This window comes from Mytilus edulis, chromosome 5 (assembly GCF_963676685.1).
Source record: "Mytilus edulis chromosome 5, xbMytEdul2.2, whole genome shotgun sequence".
NCBI lineage: Eukaryota > Metazoa > Mollusca > Bivalvia > Mytilida > Mytilidae > Mytilus > Mytilus edulis.
This window is the reverse complement of record NC_092348.1, coordinates 84,821,333-84,842,139: the sequence shown is the minus strand read 5'-3', so window position 1 is coordinate 84,842,139 and position 20,807 is coordinate 84,821,333. Positions and strand designations below refer to the sequence as shown.

Here is a 20,807-nt window from a genome sequence, read left to right as displayed (position 1 = left end):
CGGAATATAAATTTGTGCTCTGTACACAGGGTGAATAGATAATTCACAGCTTGTTCATATTGAATCTTATAAAACATTTGTAATTTTCGTCTTTCGTCCTGTCAGCTAAAGTTTTTCACCTAACTTCAAGCTGCAAACATTCAAGTTTATGAGCATATCATATCCAACAAATATCATAAATATCAGTTGGACATTCAAAAATTTGTCTTATAAATACTTAGTAGAGTTTTTCTAAATATTCCCTACAAAGTTGATACTTGAGATTTCTAGTATATTTCAATGATTCGTAACAAAAGAATTTCGTATTTGAAGTAATAAATGAATTCGCTATTAATACCTTTTTTACACAATTGTATTTCATGTTCGGAAACTTTTGTCTCCTCCATATTGGAAGCAAGTTCAAAACATTTTCCGTGACGTAGAGCTTTGATGAGGTGTCTGTATGCATCTTTACCTTTCCGAAAAAATTTGTCACATAAAATTCTATTACTTTCCTGTCTAGTAAGAGAAGGATTAGTTATTTCCTCTTTTTCTTCAGTATTTAAGACATCCTCCTGATAAAGATAGTCAGCTATATATGTTCCGCTGTCTCCGTCATCAACGAACATCTTGTAATTCTTTTGTAGCTGTACAATGTGCTCATGAAAAGCTATAATACAAAAAAAATACATGTAAAATTAAGTGGCTGAAAAAAGGAAACGAATTCCAAGGGATTAGTCGATGTTTGAAGCATATTTATTCTATGTCAGTATAAACATTCTTAATAGTACGGCAGCTTTGTGAAAAATTGTGCACATCCTGCTACAAGCATGAAATTTGGCATAGACCTTCCTAAACTATTACTCTTTTATTTCATAAAGGGAGGCATTTAAAAAAAATCTCACTTCCGATAAAATCCAAAATGGCGGACATCATACTTAAATCAGCCCAATATCAGAGGCTAGTGTGTGAAAAAAGTTATTTTATCATGCTGATATGATAATATTTGGTACAAATCTTTGTTATGTACTACTTTTGGATATATATTTGATGTCTTTAAAAAGTAAAATCACAAAAATACTGAACTTAGAGGAAAATCAATTCGCAAAGTCCATAATCACATGGCAAAATCAAATAACAAAACGCATCAAAAACGAATGGACAAGAACTGTCATATTCCTGACTTGGTACAGGCATTTTCAAATGTAGAAAATGGTGGATTAAACCTGGTTTTATAGCGCTAACCCTCTCACTTTGATGACAGTCTCATCAAATTCCGGCGTAATATTTACATTGATGCGTTAACTAAACAGACACAATAAATAAAATAGTCAAAATATGGGTACATCAGTCATCATCGTATAACAATTTTAAAAGGAACAATTTAACAGAACACAAAAACATCTATCTACAAACACATTCATTGATTTGTGTGTCTGACGTCAGAAAATTTTATACGTCACATAGATTTGTCGTTCAATGTGCATACAAACAATTTTAAAATTTACATAGTCAATGTTAGCATATAGGGTTAAAAATTCAAAAGTATGTAAGAATAAATTTCAGAAATAGACCGAGATTGAAAATAGTCCAAAAGTTATATATAAAATTTATAAGAATCCACAAATAGTTAATTCCACTACGCGATTGAATGATTTTGACGTTTATAGTTCAACGTATTTTGTAATTCATAATAGAAATATATCATAACCCTTACTTCCGTTAAAATCCAACATGGCGGACATTGTACTAAAATAAGCTTATTTTTAGGGAGGGTGATTGAAATGTGTTTTGACGTAGAAGGGTGTTCGCAATTCTGTTTCAAAATAACAAGTTTTTAAAAAGACTTTTATATATTGAAAGTATATAAACAAAGGAACTAAAATGCAAAAACAAATTAGGGGTCCGTGCGATTGTTTTCGAGATATAAGCCATTGAAAATTTGGCGGGAAATAATTCTCTCTAGGCTTTTCATATATTTAACATTGACACATTTTGTCTTTAAAAAATGATGAAAAGATAACAAGGATTTGATAAGATTTTTAAAGATGGCATTTAAACTATATTGAATAAAAAAAACGGAAAGAAACGTAGGTGCTAACGGGCAATTTTTTGTTAATGAATGAATAAGATCAGATGATTCCGAATATCTGGCAAAAATTCAAAAACATAAGGTGCGAACTTTGGTGTTCAAGCTGTATTGATTATTTTATAAATTTCTTCAATATTCAACAAGAGGTTATACGATCTGTTTTTAATATTTTGGAATGAGAGTGGCACTGGGTGTAGGTGGGTAGTGTTGGTGAGGGAAGAAGGGTTGGGGTTTTTGTTTGGGATATCGGGGGTTGGTTGTGGGGGGGGGGGGTAGACTGTTTGTAGCAATTTTGATAATTTTATATGTAATGATATATAATCATTTAACTTCTTACTAATGTCATGACAACTGTAAGTTTCGTCATTGTTTTTAGTACATTTCATCTTGCTGACAATTTCTTGAACATCATCATTGATTTGGTCTGATTCATGTAAGACCTCAATGAACTTATCGAAGGTACTGTATGGTCTATCAGTCAAGATATCAAGTAATACTCTGTTACGTTCACTTTGTGTGGTTTGTTTGATAATTTCCTCTCTGTCCTCTATTATCAAAATACACTTTGTAATAAGGTTATCTAGAACCTTCTTGTCCAGGACTGTTTTATCCAATAAATCATCGCAGTAATGAAACTGTCTATGATGTTTCTGATCTGAAATGATTCAAATTATAAATAAAATAAGCACTCCAGGACAACCAAGGAACCCTTTGCAATATTGCATTGCATAACTGGTCAAACACGTATATATAACCTATTTCGTATTGGAAAAGTTTGTAATTTTTTTTCGTTTCATTTTCATTCTATTTCGGAATTTAATCCTTTGTTGACATTAACAGAATCAAACTTCCTTCAAGACCACAAGTAAGTCCATTTACATTTGGAAGAGTGAATGCCTAACTAGATACTATTAACAGGACTTTTTTAAGAAGCTTTTTTGTCATTTTTTTACTAACTAATATTATACTCAGGTACCTGACATGACGATGATTTAAAACAAACCAAGAATTGTCCATTTGTGGATTTTTAAATCTTTAAAGAAGAATAACTGAAAATGTGTCAGTATATGTATCATCTAGGTAAAAATTCAAATAATTCAGGAAAACCAAATCCTAATACTCAAGCGGCTGAGCTAGTACATGACTTTAAAAAAAACGCTTTGTAGGATGGACTCAATAGGTTTTTTTGTGCGTGATATGTGATATTTTCCCGTTAATATGGAGGTTAAAGTCCCGTTACTCTAGAAGGAAAAAGCTATAAAAAAAAGTTTTAAAAAAAAGCACAAAAAGAGCTTTCTTCTGTCATTCCTAATGTTTTAGTAAATTTACTTGATAGTTGGTAAACACAAATTTAAATATCTAACGAAGTGCTGACAGACGAATGGACCTACTGACAGACGAACGAAAGGAAAATCAGACTGCCGGACAGTTGAAAGGACGGACAGGCATTGAAATACGATAATACGTCTTGTTTTAGATATTGTTATAAACATAGTTCAAATCAAACGGTTAAATTCGTACCTAGATTAGAAGACAAATCTTTCAAAACATTTTGTTTGAATCAGGATGTTCTTTTGTACGAAATATGTCTCATTTGTACAGAGCGAAAATGACAAGTCTATGCCATATTGTAATATTTACATAGAAATCAGACAAAAAATACCATAGAAATATACCAATGTGTCTACATCTTGTCACCTCTACCCACTGCATTAAGATTCATTACTCCAGTGGCAAGTATTTACTTAACAGAGGGGGGAATAGAAGGTGTTATAGTGTGTGATAACATTGTGTGAGGGAATTCGACGTTTGATGTACCACTGTTCACTCCAGTGCAATTTATGACAATACCACTGCATCAATCAGAATTATTTTTTTTGCAGTGTTTTAAGAAATGATTTTGCTTTGTTGTCGCGTATTATTTGTGAAACATTCAATGTTTTAAAAAGGCGAATTTTCTTTATAAAGTCAATGATTATGTTGACTTTTGAAGGCCAAACTTTCTACAGCCTTAAATACGCTAATGAAAGATCCAAAAACTATACCAATACATAACGACATGATTATGAAATTATAACAAATCTATTGGTTAACAAATTTTTACTCGTTATTGCAAAGTAATGAACTTAATATATCTGACATTTTCTCCCTACCCAGTTTACCCCTATATATTTTTATGATGTGGACTGGTCATTGTTATTGAATCGTAGGCAATTTGATTGGAATAAGTTGTTATTAGTTTACCTTCAAACTTGTTTATGCTTTTCATACATGACTATTGATTAATTAGAACGTGCATGAATATGACCGGTTACTAAAATGACCTTCAAACTGGACACTGGACGAGTCAATATTGTGTTTTATCAATGAAAGTTAAGGTATGAAAGGTAAGAATTGCCACTTATTCGATTTTCACAAAATTTTCGGAATATACAGTTGGAAAGGTTATTTTTTAAAAGCCTATTGTGAAGAGTAAAGAGAAAGTTTACAAATAATACGTTTTGTTCCATTAAACAAGTCATTTCCGTAAGAGAAATATCGAAATATATTTTACGCACGACTACGGCAGGTAAAATTATTATTTATCATAATAAAAAAAAGCATTTTTCCGTCTCATTGGAATATGTTAATTACAATTAATCCCAAACTTAAGAAGTAAGTAACTAAAGTCAAAATATGTCCGATCTGCCTATTTCTGCACATCAAAAGTCAATACGATCGTTTTAAAGTCAATTTCGTCTACCTCACAAAATCTTGTTAGGCACTATAGGTAAAGATACATTTAAAATAGTTTTTATTACCACAGACTTGTTTTTTTATATTGACGATTTCTCCAGAACTATGATCATCTGATTTAGGGGGAGTTTCTGTGCTGAGTTTCTCAGAATTGGTCTGTTTGTAAGGTACATCAAATGATCTGTAAAGAAAATATTATTTCATGTTAAACATGTATGGACCAGTGCCGTGAGTTTATGGACGATGACTAAACGATCCACGTGTCCTGCAGATAAAAATTACAAACGTAAACGAAAGGTTGTAAAATCGTTGTACGTGTGATAGAAGAACAATATAAAACCAAATGATGTACCATACACCACTAGGTACATGAACTAATGTTTTTATTCATGGATTCGTGTACTATAAGTTTATCGGATACTTTGTGTCTAGTTTACGGATAAAGACTAGTCAAAGATGTTTTTTACTTCTGAATATTTGTGTTTTCTTAACAATTGTTTTCTTTCCCGGACATTCATTAAAAGAAAAAAGTTAAGATGTAAAACTTTTTCTTAAACACGTACGTCTTTGAAACGCATCTAAATTAACAATTCGAAAACGATTTTTTCTATAGAAGTTATAGGTTAAAACTTCAAATCAGAGATTTTCTTACTTTTAACATTTGTTGTCAAAACAAGAGCTTATGTAATCAATTCATGAGGTAGAAAAGGCTTAGTACACACTTCAAAACAAGTATTGCCGAAGTGAATTTCCAGTGTGTCTAATTAGGCAACTAGACAAATTGATTCCCTCTCTACTCTGAAGTAAGTGTATTATAACAAAGTCAATGTGAGACTTTCTTTGAGATTTTTCTGAGAGACACAAATGATGCCCCCGCAGATGCAAAGTTTTATTATGAAATACACAAGGTTGAGCATGGGGACACATAGGTTTATGGTTCACTGTAGGACTACCTCTTATACAAATAAATACACTGTAGGAGGAGTAATCCGGAAAAGCTAAGCACCTCTCCTGCAAGTGTATACTCCAAAAATTTCAAAGTTCAACTATCTTCCAAAAGAGCAAATATTAATAAAAATCAAAACCCTGACCACATGCACACCTTCAATGTATGTTCAAACAGACAGCAAAGTGAAAACGTCTTTCGATTCAAACTGTAGGAGAAGTTCCGCGGAATAACTATATACCCATAATAGGACGGACGGACAGAAGGACGGACGGACAGGGGTAAAACAACATGCCCCCAACTTTCAGTTGCGAGTACGTGAAACTCCAAAAAAGAAAACACGATAGACGAAATCCAATCGATATATTTCTTTCCCCAAACACGCTAGAATGTTTTTGGCGGGTAAATTCTACTCATAAATACCATGTTTTTTTCTATTGAATTTTCAATTCTTTTATTATAAGTTTTTAAATATTATTTTTACGTCCGCATGAAATATGGAGAGCGTTTTTATAGGCTGTACGTATACATCCATTAAAAATAGTTCATAACAAGTTCATTTGATATTCAACTTCGGGTATTAACATTGCACAGCCGCGTTAAACTTATATATTTTGATGAACAAAGTGTATGAACCAAAAATGCATACTAGTAAAACAATAGTGTTTCATTATCATCTGTCCATCGTGTTTATCATGTTTGAAGGACAGCAACGAACAACATCTTCTGATTATAATATTGGTCTAATAACAGCTAGTTAATACGTTTTAGTGAATCCCTGTCTAACATATTGATTAGTGATTACCTCTCTGTTAAATGCAGATTATATATCAATATTCGTGCATTCTTGTGCATTGTCATTTAAAGAAAGAAAAAAAACAGGTTATGGCATATTGCTTGGTTTTTTATTTCAATATAAAGGAGAGAAAACCATTTGTTCAAACAATTATCAGCCCCAAAAAGCATGTGATATCTTTGATGATTACACATACTAGTAGGTGAATAATTTTGTCTTTACCAATCTTTCAATAACGACCCTAACTAAATAACTAATCAATAAGCACTTATTTAAATTTGTGTAACATGCTTTCTTTATTCCAGTTCTTACAAAATTTAGATAAGTGTCTTTTTAAACATATCCTTAGATAAGAATCAAGTTCGTAATTTATTCTTTATACTGTAGCATAGTGTACATAAAGGCAACAGCAGTATACCGGTGTTAAAAAGTCATTAATCAATTAAGAGGAAATGAATCCGGGTTGAAAACCATAACCGAGGGAAAAACATCAACATTAGGATGAAAACAAATGAACAACAGGAACACCGAAGTGCGACAAGAACAAACGTCAACACTCATAGAAACGAACAATTTGATAAAAACTGCCATATTCCTGACTTTGTACCTTTGTGGGTTGAACCTAGTCTAAAAACCTCCTGCTTTATGACAATGTTAAAAAATACATGTGTCGCTTAAACAGAACACGTGCAAGAACATCCATAGCAGAGAAACTCACAAACGAATTATATAATACTAATAGTCGACATAACATACAAAACCGCAGAACAACAACGAACATATTCCAAATCAGTTGTGAGATCAAAAAGTTGTGTATTGAGATGTAAAAGAAAGGACTATATAGTTAAAAGGACTGATGTTGATTAGTAATGTGGTTAATATGATAGTCATTTCAGGATGTGGAGTATGGTTACTAAGGCCCAACTTTGTGTCTGATTGTTGGGTGATCATGACAATTGTCAATCATACGGTAAGTGTATCATGATTCTGATTATCTAATAAAAATGACAAAAAAATACTTAATTAACATCAACACACCTCAAACATGTTAAACACATACACACTTGAATGAACTGCTTCAAAAATATACCTACATTTCACAGTTTATACGTTCATATGTACACTGACATGATAATTATATGGAACTATTTTGCATTGCGTATGCATTTTGAGATTTAGTAGCTAACATATGGTACTTGTTATTACGGAGGAAGTGTCTTGTGTAATATTTAGAACAAGATCCAATCTTTCCTAAAATTTAAAATTAGCATTATCTATAACATATTGATCTTCCCCTACAACAAAGTAGTTGCATTTTTTTTTAAACAAAATGCATGGAGTCAACCCGTCTTGAAAATACTCTTTAAAACATATAGCATTAGATATAATACAGGAACCAAACCATATTAACATTATAATAGGTTAAGTTTTTTCGTTTCTTTAGCAAAACAACAGTGACACCGGCACATCTTTATCGATTGTTACCTACCTCAACCATTTTCGAAATACTTTATACAGTATAACTGTAGCCACACCGATCAAGAATGCAGATATCACCTAAAAATGTAAAATAAACAAATAAATACTCGAATACTATCAGTAATACGGCTTATAAATTGTTCAAACACATTTCTGTCTTGACAATTATATAAAAAAAAAACAGAAACGTAAAACTTTGCATGATCCATTTAAATAAAAACCATTTAAGAATAGAGGCGAAAGATACAAATAAGACATTCACACTAAAAGACTAAAATAAACTGACAATGTCATGGCTGAAAAGTAAATACAAAAAGACAAATAATAGTGCACAAACCACAATACTATAAGTTCAGTAAACACAACACAATACTGTAAATTGCAAGGCTTTTATTATTGCAAACTTTCCGACAGAATATGTACCGAAAAACTCTCATATACAATTTTGATAGCATTTTTTGAATGCATTATTTATTACAAATCACAATAATAAATCTAGCTTGTTTGGTTCTTTTTGAAATTCGCAATAAAAATATGAGTTTATACAGCACACAAAGGAATAATGCTTTACGACAAACGCGTAGAAACTGGTTGCTAGTTACTTCCCTTATATCTATATAAGTATTCCTTGTTCACTAAAAGGGCGTATTACACTATACAATATTGCATTGGTGAATTTTTACCACTGAGCGCATTCCATCGTCAGGGTATCATCAGTCCGGTTGGCATTGCTCCTGTGTTGACTGGAAAATTCCTTAGTATGGTCATATTATCCAAATATTCAGTTAGGAATGCTACAAAACGTCAAAACCTTAACGTTGTTGTACCCGTATGAATGGTCTTAATTTTCTATCCAACATGCAACGGCATAACATTGTATTTGCAGGACATTCGAAATTTTGGTTGTCCAAAACTCGTTCTCGTTGTTCTTGCGTTTCCCTTCAAACCAAACAGTTCTGCAGAAAAAAACTCTCTGATGAGTTTGTTGTACATCTGATGACTGTATTGAATTCTTGATATAAAGGAGACCAAAGAACTCAAGAGGATATTAGAAACTTAGAAATCAAAGAAAATCACGCCATGACATAAAAAAAATAAACCAATTTCTAATCAAGGAGTAATTGTAGGGAAACAGAATGTTGACATTTTTTTAATAAAATTTTGTGTAAAATAGATCTAGACCTTATTAGGTTTACAATTTTTACCAGCGTTTCGTATATTTTTGCCTAATCGGTACCTTGACAATGCGAAATTTTGTAGAGAAAAATGGAGATCAAAATACTTCTTAAGTATAAAAGAGAGGCAAAAGGTACCGGAGGGACATTTAAAATCATAATTCGAAACTAACTGACTACGCTACGGCTAAAAAAGTGAAAGACCAACTGACAAGCTGACAAACAATAGTAAACAAAACACAATATAGAAAACTAAAGACTGAGTAAGACGAACCACATAAAAAACTCAGGATGGCCTCAGATGATCCAGAAGAGACAGCAGATCCTGATTCACATGTGGATGCTGTCATGTTGCTCATGTTAGTACAAAACCGGTCATGAATCTAATTCGATAGGTGACGATAAAAGGGAACGGGACAGTAGTTACGACTTTAAGACATATCCGCTATCATCTGTGTAACGGACATTTCATAACGGTCAACCAACTCAAAAAAAGCGTCCGTAAAACTTACAAAAAAATGATTTCACATTCCCCCTTGTAACTCTTGGTTTAATAGTCTCCTTATGAGCAGAAAACTTCAGTCTATTAAAGAAATCATAACAGGAAACACAAGCAGCCCTGGAATATCGTATCGACTGGGAGATATATACTCCGTGTGCAGGCGTTGCTGGAAAGGTACTTTTCAGAAATGAAAATTTCACAATTGGGAAGCTAAAATCAGCTGATCTGTAAAAATTCAATCTTTTATATATTATGTACTGTGTTACGACTCTATTCAAGAACTAACGAGTAAAGATAACACCCGGCCATCGAAATCTCTATTATTGTATGGCCTAGGTAGTCGAGTGATTAAGTGGTTAAGCGCGTAAGGCATAATGCAGGGAGATTTGATGCCATTATATTTCAGAAACATGTGTTCAAAATCCGGCCGAACAAAAAAAATCGCTTCAGCAAATTCAGATCTAAAATCGTTGGGCTAATATTTAGACGAATTATATTTATATAAATATAATGCGATTTAGTTTCATTTTAAAAGAATTGAGGTGCTACTTCTGTTAGGGGAATATCAGTATCGAGGGAAACCTCAACCAAGTAGTTATTACTTTATATGAATTTTGATTTTATTTTTCGACGATTTCAGTTCAAGTATTCGGCTTTGAACGTTTGTGGTAAGGGTATATCAAGAAAAGCGATCCAAACTCATGCAATTTGTAGTGGTTGTTTACATATTATTTTTTTAGTTTTATAACAGCATATATTCACATTGACACGTACCGTTGCTGTCGTTGAATCCATGTTTTCTTGTCGTAGACTGCAGTATCTCACTGACACCACTGCAACATGAAATAATATATAATGACTCGGTCATTTTTATGTTGTTTTTTTTTATATATAAAAAGAAGAATTGAGCTTCGGTATGACTGTCAATGAGACAACTCTCTACAAGAGACTAAATGATACAGAAATTAACAAATAAAGGTCATCGATATACCTTTAGAAATGAGAAAACCCAATAGAACAAAAACCAGACCAATTGAAAGGACAAGATATATAGTTATTGAAATCTTTTGTAAAACATATACAAATAATTCTGAAATATCATTATAAGCTAATGGGTGAAAATTCATTGTTTCCTTGGTGAGAAAAAACATCAAATACAATTTAATACAAAGCCTAGAAGAATTGGTACGAAAAATTAGACTTACGTTGATTTAGTTTTACGGCACTGAAAATATCATGAATAATCACCCCTTAACTATGAAATCAAATTTTGAAATAGATATTAAGAAGAGCTTATCGGACGCGTAATAGATATATACAGTGATTTTGATTCATTTTTTTTTAACAGCACTGAGAATCATTTTATAAATTACATATATGTCGAGCATAGTGCAACGCGATTTGGTGTCACGATATCTCAGTGGCATGAGTTCGAATCCCGGCCAGGGAAGAACAAAATAATGCTTCCGCAAATTTACAGAACAAACATTGTTGGGGGATATTTAGACGAATTATATATACAGTATGTGTTTTCAGGCTTGTATCACCATCATAGGTGATCTAACAAATAAAAATATGTCGTAGAGTTGTCAATGGTTCAGGCGTACTTATGATATAATTATTTCCGTGACTGCATCCTACATTAATTTGTAAGATCCGGTACGATAGATAATTCAGCTGATCTGTAAATATGCCATCTTCCTGTCTAATATATCATGTACTGTGTAACGACGCTAGTCAAAAACTAACGAGGAAAGGTAACACCCGGCCATCGAAATCTCTATTGATGTAGAGCCTAGGTGGTCGAGTGGTCTAGCGCGTAAGGCATAATATAAGGCGATTTAATGCCACGATATCACAGTAATATGTGTTCAAAACCCGGCTGAAGAAAAATAAAAACTTTCGCAAATTTTTGATCTAACGGTGTGAGCTGATATTTAGACGTATTATATATTTATTTATATAAATATAATGCGATTTTGTTTCATTTCAAAAGAATGGAGTTCCTACTTCGGTTAGGGGAATATCAGTTTCGAGGGGAACTTCTACCAATTAGTCAGTACTTTATATGGATTTTGATTTTATTTTTGGTCATTTATCTTTTCGACGGTTTCAGTTCTAGTATTCGGCTTTGGGCGTTTCTGGTAAAGGTGTATCAAGAAAAGCGATCAAGACGCATGCACTTTGTAAATGGTTATTATATATTTTTTATTTTCATAATATGATAAATTTACAATGGTACGTACCTTTGCTGTCGTTGAATCCATGTTTACTTATCTTAGACTGCAGTATTTCACTGACACCACTGCAACAGGAAAACATATTTAATTACTCGGTCATTTTTATGTTGTTGTTTTTTTTAATATAAAAAGAAAAAAAAATTGGTATGACTGCCAATGAGACAACTCTCTATAAGAGACCAAATGATACAGAAATTAACAAATAAAGGTCATCGTACGGCCTTCAACAATGAGAAAATCCAATAGAAAAAAAACCCAGGCGGATAAAAAGGACAAAATATCTAGTCAATGTATTGACTAGATATTTTGTAAAACAGAACCAAATGAGTTAAATTAGTAAATATTCAAAGTTTCCCTGGTAGGAAAAACATCAAAATGTAATTTATTACCAAGACTTGTAGAATTAGCACGTAAGTGAGACTTCAGTTTTTATTGTAAGTCACTGAAAATGTCACATACCACATTACGACATTTAACATTTTTTTATGTGAAAGTGCAGTGAACATATGAAAGTTTGTAAAAGCCTAAGAAACACAATCTATTTCCATTGTTCTACCTTTATTTAGAGAACGATCATTAAATTTGAAAAGATCCTCATAAATGAGTATCATTTCTATTTCAGGATATCAAACCCAAAATATGGCATTAATACTTAGTGGTTGAAATATAAGATTTAGGATTTAAGGTATTTTATGTCATGGCACAAAGTAAATTATTCAAGTGAATGACAACGTTCTTTTCAAAGACAGCACAACTTAATATTATCTAGATAAAAATAAATTCCTTCTAAAAAGTAAGATTTCGGGAGGCATTTATATCTAAATACAATTCTCATTTGAATTATGATCTTAAAAAAATATATTAAAAATGTTTCCATTTATAAGAATTTTTTAGCAAGGACAGCTATTTTGGTGACATACAAAATCAATTTCTTATCACTGTAAATTGATACCCAACATTGGGTATTTTTACCAGTACCCTTATAAAGGGATCTCCCCCAACCTGTCAATTACATCAAAAGTTGTTAATTATAAAGGCAGTGTTGTATACAACAAAATATACATTCAGAACAGTCGCATTTATACATCTGGAAGAGTTATGGCATTGCAAAACCCTAGATGTAAATTAAAATTCATTATTTGTTTGAGTAATTTGAAAAGATTCCTGTATAAGTTTGATATGCATTTTTTTCGTGCAAATCTGGTTAAGATGGTACAGTTTTTAACTCTTTTGAAAGTCCAAACTTTGTAAAACTATAAACACGTTTTGTTTAGATAAATAAACACAGCAGTTGTTATCAAATAGTATATGTCTATGTATGTTGGTGTTAGTTTTTGTTCCAGTTCAGTGTTTTTCTTGTTGTTTTGTTTTCCTCTTATAGTTGACGTGTTTCCCATGGTTTTGTTTGAAACACCGATTTGTTTTCTCTCAATCGAGTTACAATTTTTGAACTGCAGTATACTACTGTTGCCTTTATGTATTAAAACCTCACATTTTCATGTATGCATATAAACTCATCATATATACCAGGATTAAATTTTATATCTACGCCAGACGCGCGTTTCGTCTACAAAAGACTCATAAGTGATACTCGAATCCAAAAAAAAATTAAAATGCCAAACAAAGCACGAGGTTGAAGAGCATTGAGGACCAAAATTCCTAAAAGGTTTGCTAAATATAGCTAAGGTAATCTATTCTTGAGGTAGAAAAGCCTTTGTATTTCAAAAATTCAAAATGTTTGTAAAACATAAATATGACCATATCAATGATAATTCATGTCAGCACAAAAGTGCTGACTACTTGGCTGGTGAAACCCTCTGGGAATTAAAACCCCACCAGCAGTGGTTGTAAATATACTCATCATAAATACCTCAATATGAAAAAATAAGCTAAACCGTTAAAAGGTATTAATTTGAAAAGAGGGGCGAAAGATAGCAGAGGGACAGTCAAACTCATAGATCAAAAATAAACTGACAACGCCATGGTTGACTGACTGTATTTTCTTAAATGTTTATAGCAAACCAAGTCAATCAATACACTCTTAGTATAGTGCGTTAGTACACAATGCTAAAGTCAACCAAAATAGCTCTAGTTGACACAAGTAGGATTTGGGATAATTCTAATATTATAAAAAGATAAATATGGATCGAATAGGATGCATTAAATGGGCATAAGCTGTCAAATTCATGTTCGATTTAACTCAATTTTCATATTCGACTATTAATCTAAATTATGGTATTTTACCTACATACAGTTTTGATTTATTTATGTAAACTAGTTCAATTCTAGATATGCGGATTTCATAAAACCACTGTGCTCACCATTGAAATAGGATAAGGCCATGGTGATTTAATTTTTGTTTTTTTAATCTCTCTTTAAGCCCATTTGAGACAGAATGGTAAGGTGTTGCCCTGGTCTTTGTTATTTCTAGTATGCCACAGACTGAGTTAAACAATTTGCACTGAAAATTACTGCCTTGGTCACTGTGCAATCCTAGAGGTATCATAAATCTAGACATACATTCAATAACTTATGTATGTGCAACAATGTCAGAGTTTTGGTGTGGCAAAGAATAAACCACCATCCGTCGATAGAAGTTGGATGCAATCCCCAATAAATATCTGTTTATCTTCTGTGTTTATGATAAGGGTCCAATAACAGTAATACTTACACTTTCTATGGAGTAATCTACTTTATAATCATCCAGTCACGCCTTTGACTTACTACAGTTTTTACTAGTACAAATAACACATTCAATGTGTATTCTGACATCATTTGTCATTTGGTACTCACGTTGTAAATTGTTTCTCATTTTCTGGGCTGATTTCTTTATGTCAAAATTATCCTATGCTTATTATATTATACAAGGACGTATGTTAGTTATACGTCCTTGTATTATACTTTAACTAATAAAGTAATTGTTATTGATCATCAATATACTAGGTTAGCAAATAATATTTGCTTTTACTTTTATCACTTAAATGACAAAAAAGATACAATCCTACTTACTTCAATTTTTCAGTAATAATCTGTTTAACATACTCAAATGTTAATCTTCTCAATAATAGACGAGTATAGGAGGAACGTAATGGCGTCGCTGGTCAATTAAGGAAGTATTTTAATTGAATTCCACTGTTTCATAATGAAACTCAATGAGTGTAACGATCCATAATACGCTTTACAAACTTGAAATTTTATATTTCTTTTCTAGGTAATAGACCATAAACAAAACGGTTGTTATCTTCGACTAAAACATTTAACGACGTATCGTGTTTATCAATGGCTCTTAATTTCGTTTTATCGAGAAATGCTGGTTGGGTTATACATTATAGATATATTTGGATATTTTTCATGTACTGGTACATTAGTATATAAAAAAAAATTGAGGTCCCACTCATTATCACGTTCATGTTTAGAAGCAACGCAGTCGCAATAATCACACCTTGTTTTTCTAATAAATTCGTCACATCTTCAACACTTTCCTCTATTTTCCCCTTTTATATCTTTAATTATGAAGACATTTCAATTTTAAAAGACAATAAAATATGTTTTCACGGTCAGATATATGTAGTAACACTACAGAGAGTATCACTTTTACTGAGTTTAACATTAATTAAAAACTGACAAAAAGTTACATTTGCCGTTCCCTCTTGAAGGACGCTGACACTTTCATAAGGAATTTCTTTAAATAATTGTTATCCTGTTTCATGTATACAAACATTTGAATGATAATTGGGTGCAAATGTCAAAATGATCGGATTTATTGCATCTATAACTAACCTCAGTGTAAATACCACATTGAATAAAATATAATAATTGGTTAGACAAACAGCTGATGCATTTACGACTGTGGTTTAACCGCATCAAAAATAAGTATGGACACTTGATTAGTTTCAGATACTTATGATATAATCCAGCAAGTGATAATATCAACCTATTGATATATTTAATCTGAATTTCTCAAGCATGAAATATAGTGACCTATTCCAGCGGTTCATCTCTACCACTCATTACAAGTCTCTTACAAACAAAATATTAAACTGCATCTGTAAGGAATGTTAAATCATGGCCTCGTTATGAGGAAAATAACCTTTCCTCAAATTAATTATTTTGGATACTAAAACTAAATTTTTATTATGGCCATAATTATATATAGTTACGTCTGCCTCATACTAACATCTAGAAATTGACAACGCTTATGACTCCTTTTTCCTAAATTCGTTGGATGTGAACTGATGGATTCTTAAGACTAGGGGAACCCGATTTATTTGTTCATTGTAACTCGCCTTGAATTAAGGTCCAGTAACTGTAAGTCCTCATATTTCAGTGTCTTGTGTTTAAATTTTTTTGTTGGTAGTTTTGTATCTCGTACCGATCTATTGTGTTAAGCCAATTGCTACCGATTTTGATATCATCCAACATCTCCATATATTTGTATAAGGAGGGTCGGTGGTGACAAAAATTAACGACAAGAGATGAATTTAGCTTCCCAATTCTATGTAGCAACATTCCATCAGGCTGTTCACCTGCATATGGAGAAAATCTCCCAGTTGATACGATATTCCTGCCTGTAAGATTGCATTTCAGATCATGATTTCGTGATATACAGTTGCTGCTTACAAGGAAACTTTTAAAATGCCATCGAGTTTACCGATATGAAATATCAGGGTTGATTCAATATCGTAGCAGCTACGTAGCTGCTATCAATATTTATGTAGCAGCTAGTCTATAGCTACACGTTCAAGTCAAAATCTACGTAGCACTACATAGCAGCTACGATATTGAATGCAGCCCTGATTTATAGATGACGAAAAATGTGTTCTAATTGTCGTTACAACAATCCTCTCCTCTTTTTCTTGAATGTGATATCACCGAGACGACTGAGCACACAATTTGTATTAACATGAGCAATACCGCGTTGCCACATTTGGAGCAGGATCTGTGTACCCTTTTTGGGCATTTACACCATTTTTGGGGTGGGGTTAATATTGCCATTCTTTAGTTGCCTATGCTATATTTTGCAGACTATTGTTCGTCTTTTTATTTCTTTTATTTTGACATGACAAAAATAAATAAACATGACTAAATACTAGATACTCATCAACCCAATTTTTGGTTAAAATGAGTTCATAAGGATAAGTAGATCTAATCAGAAGTTTAAGACCAGGTTGGAAAACAGAACCGCTTAGTGAATGTATTTATTCATTTGGCCTTATCAAGGATCAGTTGAGATAATTTAAGACTTTTTTATAAAAAGTTTTTTTTAGATTGCTACTTAGTTAAATTCATAATAAAGGAGTAGGTCCGGTAAGGACCGATTTTGGCCTCAAATTTCAGGTTAATCTGACGAAAGATTTTGACCACTTTTTAAACACTTAAGTGTCTATTTCATTTGAATTAATTAGTTTATGTGAAAGATTTTAACAGATTTAGTCATTAAAACGATCCGATTCAAGCTCAAATATGAAAAATCTACCTAATATGCCGAGAAATGTCACTTTTCAGATGGTTTTTGGTAATAATGAAAGTGGCCGCATCCGTGTTCATCCTCAATCTTTATATATGTTATGTATTATCATAAAATACAACTTACATTTCAATATTAAGGATGAACACGAATGCGGCCACTTTCGTTTTACACGAAAACCGTCTAAAATTTAACTAAAATGCTAGAATTATGAGGATTTCAGTAATTTAGCATGACTTAATGGTGCTAGTACCGGATATATGTGCATTGTATTGCCAAAAACAGCCCATATTTATGTAGCAGAAGCATTCGACTGTCCAATAAATAACTAAAGGTATACATTTTAACAATTTTGTAAAACTGGTTTATTTTGGGGCCAAAAAGGGGTCTTACTGAACCTACTCCTTTATTCCCGACTTTTTTTTAAACAAATTTAAGCCCTTGCATGTAGGTCCAAAACTGGAAGTAGAAAATTCTCTCAGTATAGTTCTCCGGTACTTCTCAGTCAGAATATATATTTCCTCCATTTTAATCAAAAAGGGTTAAAATAGAAATGAAGTAAATGAATAAAAGAAAAGTCTGTGTAATTCTATTCATAAGCCTAAATCTTAAAACAGAAAAACATCTGAATACTAGTAATGAAAAGAACATAATATCAAATGCTGAATTGTCTCTTTTTTTTACTGATTATAATTGTAATTTTTTTGAAAGCCTTTATAGTTTGATAGACCTACCATAAATATCACAATCCCTAAACTTATCAATAAAGAAGGAATATAAATTTAAGATCTAATGAAACATTTCTGACAAAGGTGTTCACCTAACAATCATTGATGCACCATATATAGATATCTGAATACTTTGGTATCTAAAAAAAAAAGATCTAATTACAACTAGAGACTGTCAGAGCGACAGCAAACTAGATTGTTTAACATTTTAAAATTGTGTCCTGGCATTTTTCAATATCACAAGGACCATAACTCCTGAGCAGTTAAAGTGACAATCATCAATATGGAACTTGACCTCAATTTGTCATCAGTAACAACATTTTAAATTTGAAAAAAATTTGTTTGAATAGTTCATTTGTTAAAGCAAGGAAAGACCATTTTTCAATCTTTCAAGAACCATAATTCCTGAACAGTGAAAGTTAAAATCGTCAATATTGAACTTAACCTCCATTTTGTCATCAGTAACAACATATTAAGATTTGAATAGCTTTGTTTGAACAGTTCATGAGTAAATGCATGAACACTGTTTTGCAGCCGGCCAGCCTCCTGCCCAGATGACAGTATGGACTTCTGAGGGCACCTATGATAATGAAAAAGAAGACAAAGTTAGATTAACATGAAGAAGGATGTGTAAACCATACAATTATGCTACACAACAAGACGATAAGTTTAATGTATTATATAAGAATGAAGATGTATACCCCAAAAAATGTGTGTTGATCAATGAATCATAACAATGAGGTCAGCATAAGTTGAACCCTGTCAGACATATCAATCAATCTATTACCAATTAAAGTTCGTTTATTACTTCCCGGAAAAGAACATGTTGACCACTGACTGATAAAGTCAAGAACTGGTGAAGCATGTCTGACTTGAAATGATTCTACAAACCACAAATAATTGTCATACTATTCATAAATCCTAAAACAAAGTGATGCAAGATAAAAAAAATAATTAAGATACATTTAACCATAATCATAGGGTAAAAAAGAATTCAGATATTTAGACATCTGCATAGCAAATATGTATAATATAGCTCTTCTACCTCCTTAATTTGCAATATATCAAGAAAAGAAAAGTATGTTGGCAATTGTAAAGATTGTTGCCAATCTTTAATTTAAAAACAATATCTTTGGTTTCTGGAAATTAAATAATGACTAAACAACTTTTAAAAGTATCAGAGATTATTATTATCAATACTAATAAATACAGGTAAATGAAATACAATATGTTAAAAACGTTTGAATGTGTTTTCCGTGTATGCGTTATTACCTCTTGTATTCTTTTAAGCTCGGTTCAAATTCGTTTCGTTATCAGAAAAATCCGGTTTTTATAATCCTTGCGTGTAAGAATATAGTCCGTAGCCGGTCAAGGTTAAATGTTATTATTAAAGTTATCGAGAATGTAAACATAGAATTATATTGAAGGAATGGACAATTTCATCCGATTTAGGAATATAATGCTGGTAAAATGCAGTTTCTAATGAAATGTAGGATTAATAACAACTGAAAAACAAATGATGTTTCCCGAATGCCACATGTTGGCGGAATTTCATAACGCAAAATAGGAAACTGTCAATTTTGCCGGGAACAATATTTTCGGCTAAACAAAACTATGGAAATATAATTAAACGTTCATAACAGCAATGATGGTTAAGTATTCTAAGCTCTAGTATCTGCAACATTTTTCACAGGTAACACCAAAGAACAAACCAACATAGTAGATAGTAATAGTTAGCAATTTGTTAAGGTAGATTAAAAGTTAGGATTTTAAAATTTGCAAAAATCAAAAGAATACATGAATACAAACATTTTAATAGCTTAGAAAACCATCTAATGTAAAATTGTGTATGTGAATTTATATTCCAAATATTTTGTATAAACTGATGTAAGCCTAAATTTGTGTATGTGAGTTTTGCAAAAATAATTAGTGAGATGTTTTGTATGTACTTAAAAAAAAAGAGAAGTAAAATAAAATAAAATGAAATGAATAAAAAAACAAAGTGTGTATGTACATTTTGACTGCTTTGTGCTAGCCTATCGTAGTTGCAGGACTTTATAGTGCCAGTACACTGGAACGCTATCCGCAGGAAGACAGCGTACCACGCTAATTAAAACTGGGTTAGCGCAAACCAGATCTTGCGAAGTACCATTTTGTAAGTCTTAGATTTGACTTGCGGCTTAATGACATGAAAAATTTAAATAAGGACCAAAAGTAGAAACAAAAATAATTCTGGTGCCGCGAAGAAAAAAAAACCCAAAAAAAAACAAGAATGTGTCCAAAGTACACGGATGCCCCATCCGCACTATCATTTTATATTTTCAGTGGACCGTGAAAATGGGATAAAATCTCTAATTTGGCATTAAAATTAGAAAGATCCTATCATAGGGAACATGTGTACTAAGTTTCAAGCTGATTGGACTTCAACTTCATCAAAAAATACCTCAACAAAAACCTTTGACCTGAAGCGGGACAGACGGACGAACGGATGAACGAACGAATGAACAGACGGACCCACAGACCAAAAATCATAATGCCCATAAATGGAGCATAAAAAGAAGAGATAGTTTATAAAAACGAGGCCTCTTTTTAGGAGTTTACACATTTTACATGTTTATGTTGATGATTTATCATATATATTTGGCTATTTATTTTATGCATTTTTGA

At 32.0% G+C, this 20,807-nt stretch overlaps 2 protein-coding genes across 2 annotated transcripts in view; both read right to left on the bottom strand.

Moving 5' to 3' along the window:
* Window positions 1-15,144, bottom strand: part of LOC139525508 (uncharacterized) — a 165,069-nt gene extending 149,925 nt beyond the window's left edge. Inside the window, exons 1-7 of the mRNA XM_071320900.1 lie at window positions 14,955-15,144; window positions 11,952-12,010; window positions 10,480-10,538; window positions 8,039-8,106; window positions 4,873-4,988; window positions 2,409-2,726; window positions 338-649 (exon numbers count right to left, since the gene is read on the bottom strand). Coding sequence (XP_071177001.1) covers window positions 338-649; window positions 2,409-2,726; window positions 4,873-4,988; window positions 8,039-8,106; window positions 10,480-10,500 — 835 coding nt within the window. The 5' untranslated portion in view covers window positions 10,501-10,538; window positions 11,952-12,010; window positions 14,955-15,144. The remainder of the gene's footprint in view (window positions 1-337; window positions 650-2,408; window positions 2,727-4,872; window positions 4,989-8,038; window positions 8,107-10,479; window positions 10,539-11,951; window positions 12,011-14,954) is intronic.
* A 4,794-nt stretch (window positions 15,145-19,938) lies between these two features.
* The window catches only part of LOC139525513 (dynein regulatory complex protein 12-like), a 195,911-nt gene continuing 195,042 nt past the window's right edge, over window positions 19,939-20,807 (bottom strand). Inside the window, exon 7 of the mRNA XM_071320910.1 lies at window positions 19,939-19,977. The gene's annotated coding sequence lies outside the window, so the exon portion shown is untranslated. The remainder of the gene's footprint in view (window positions 19,978-20,807) is intronic.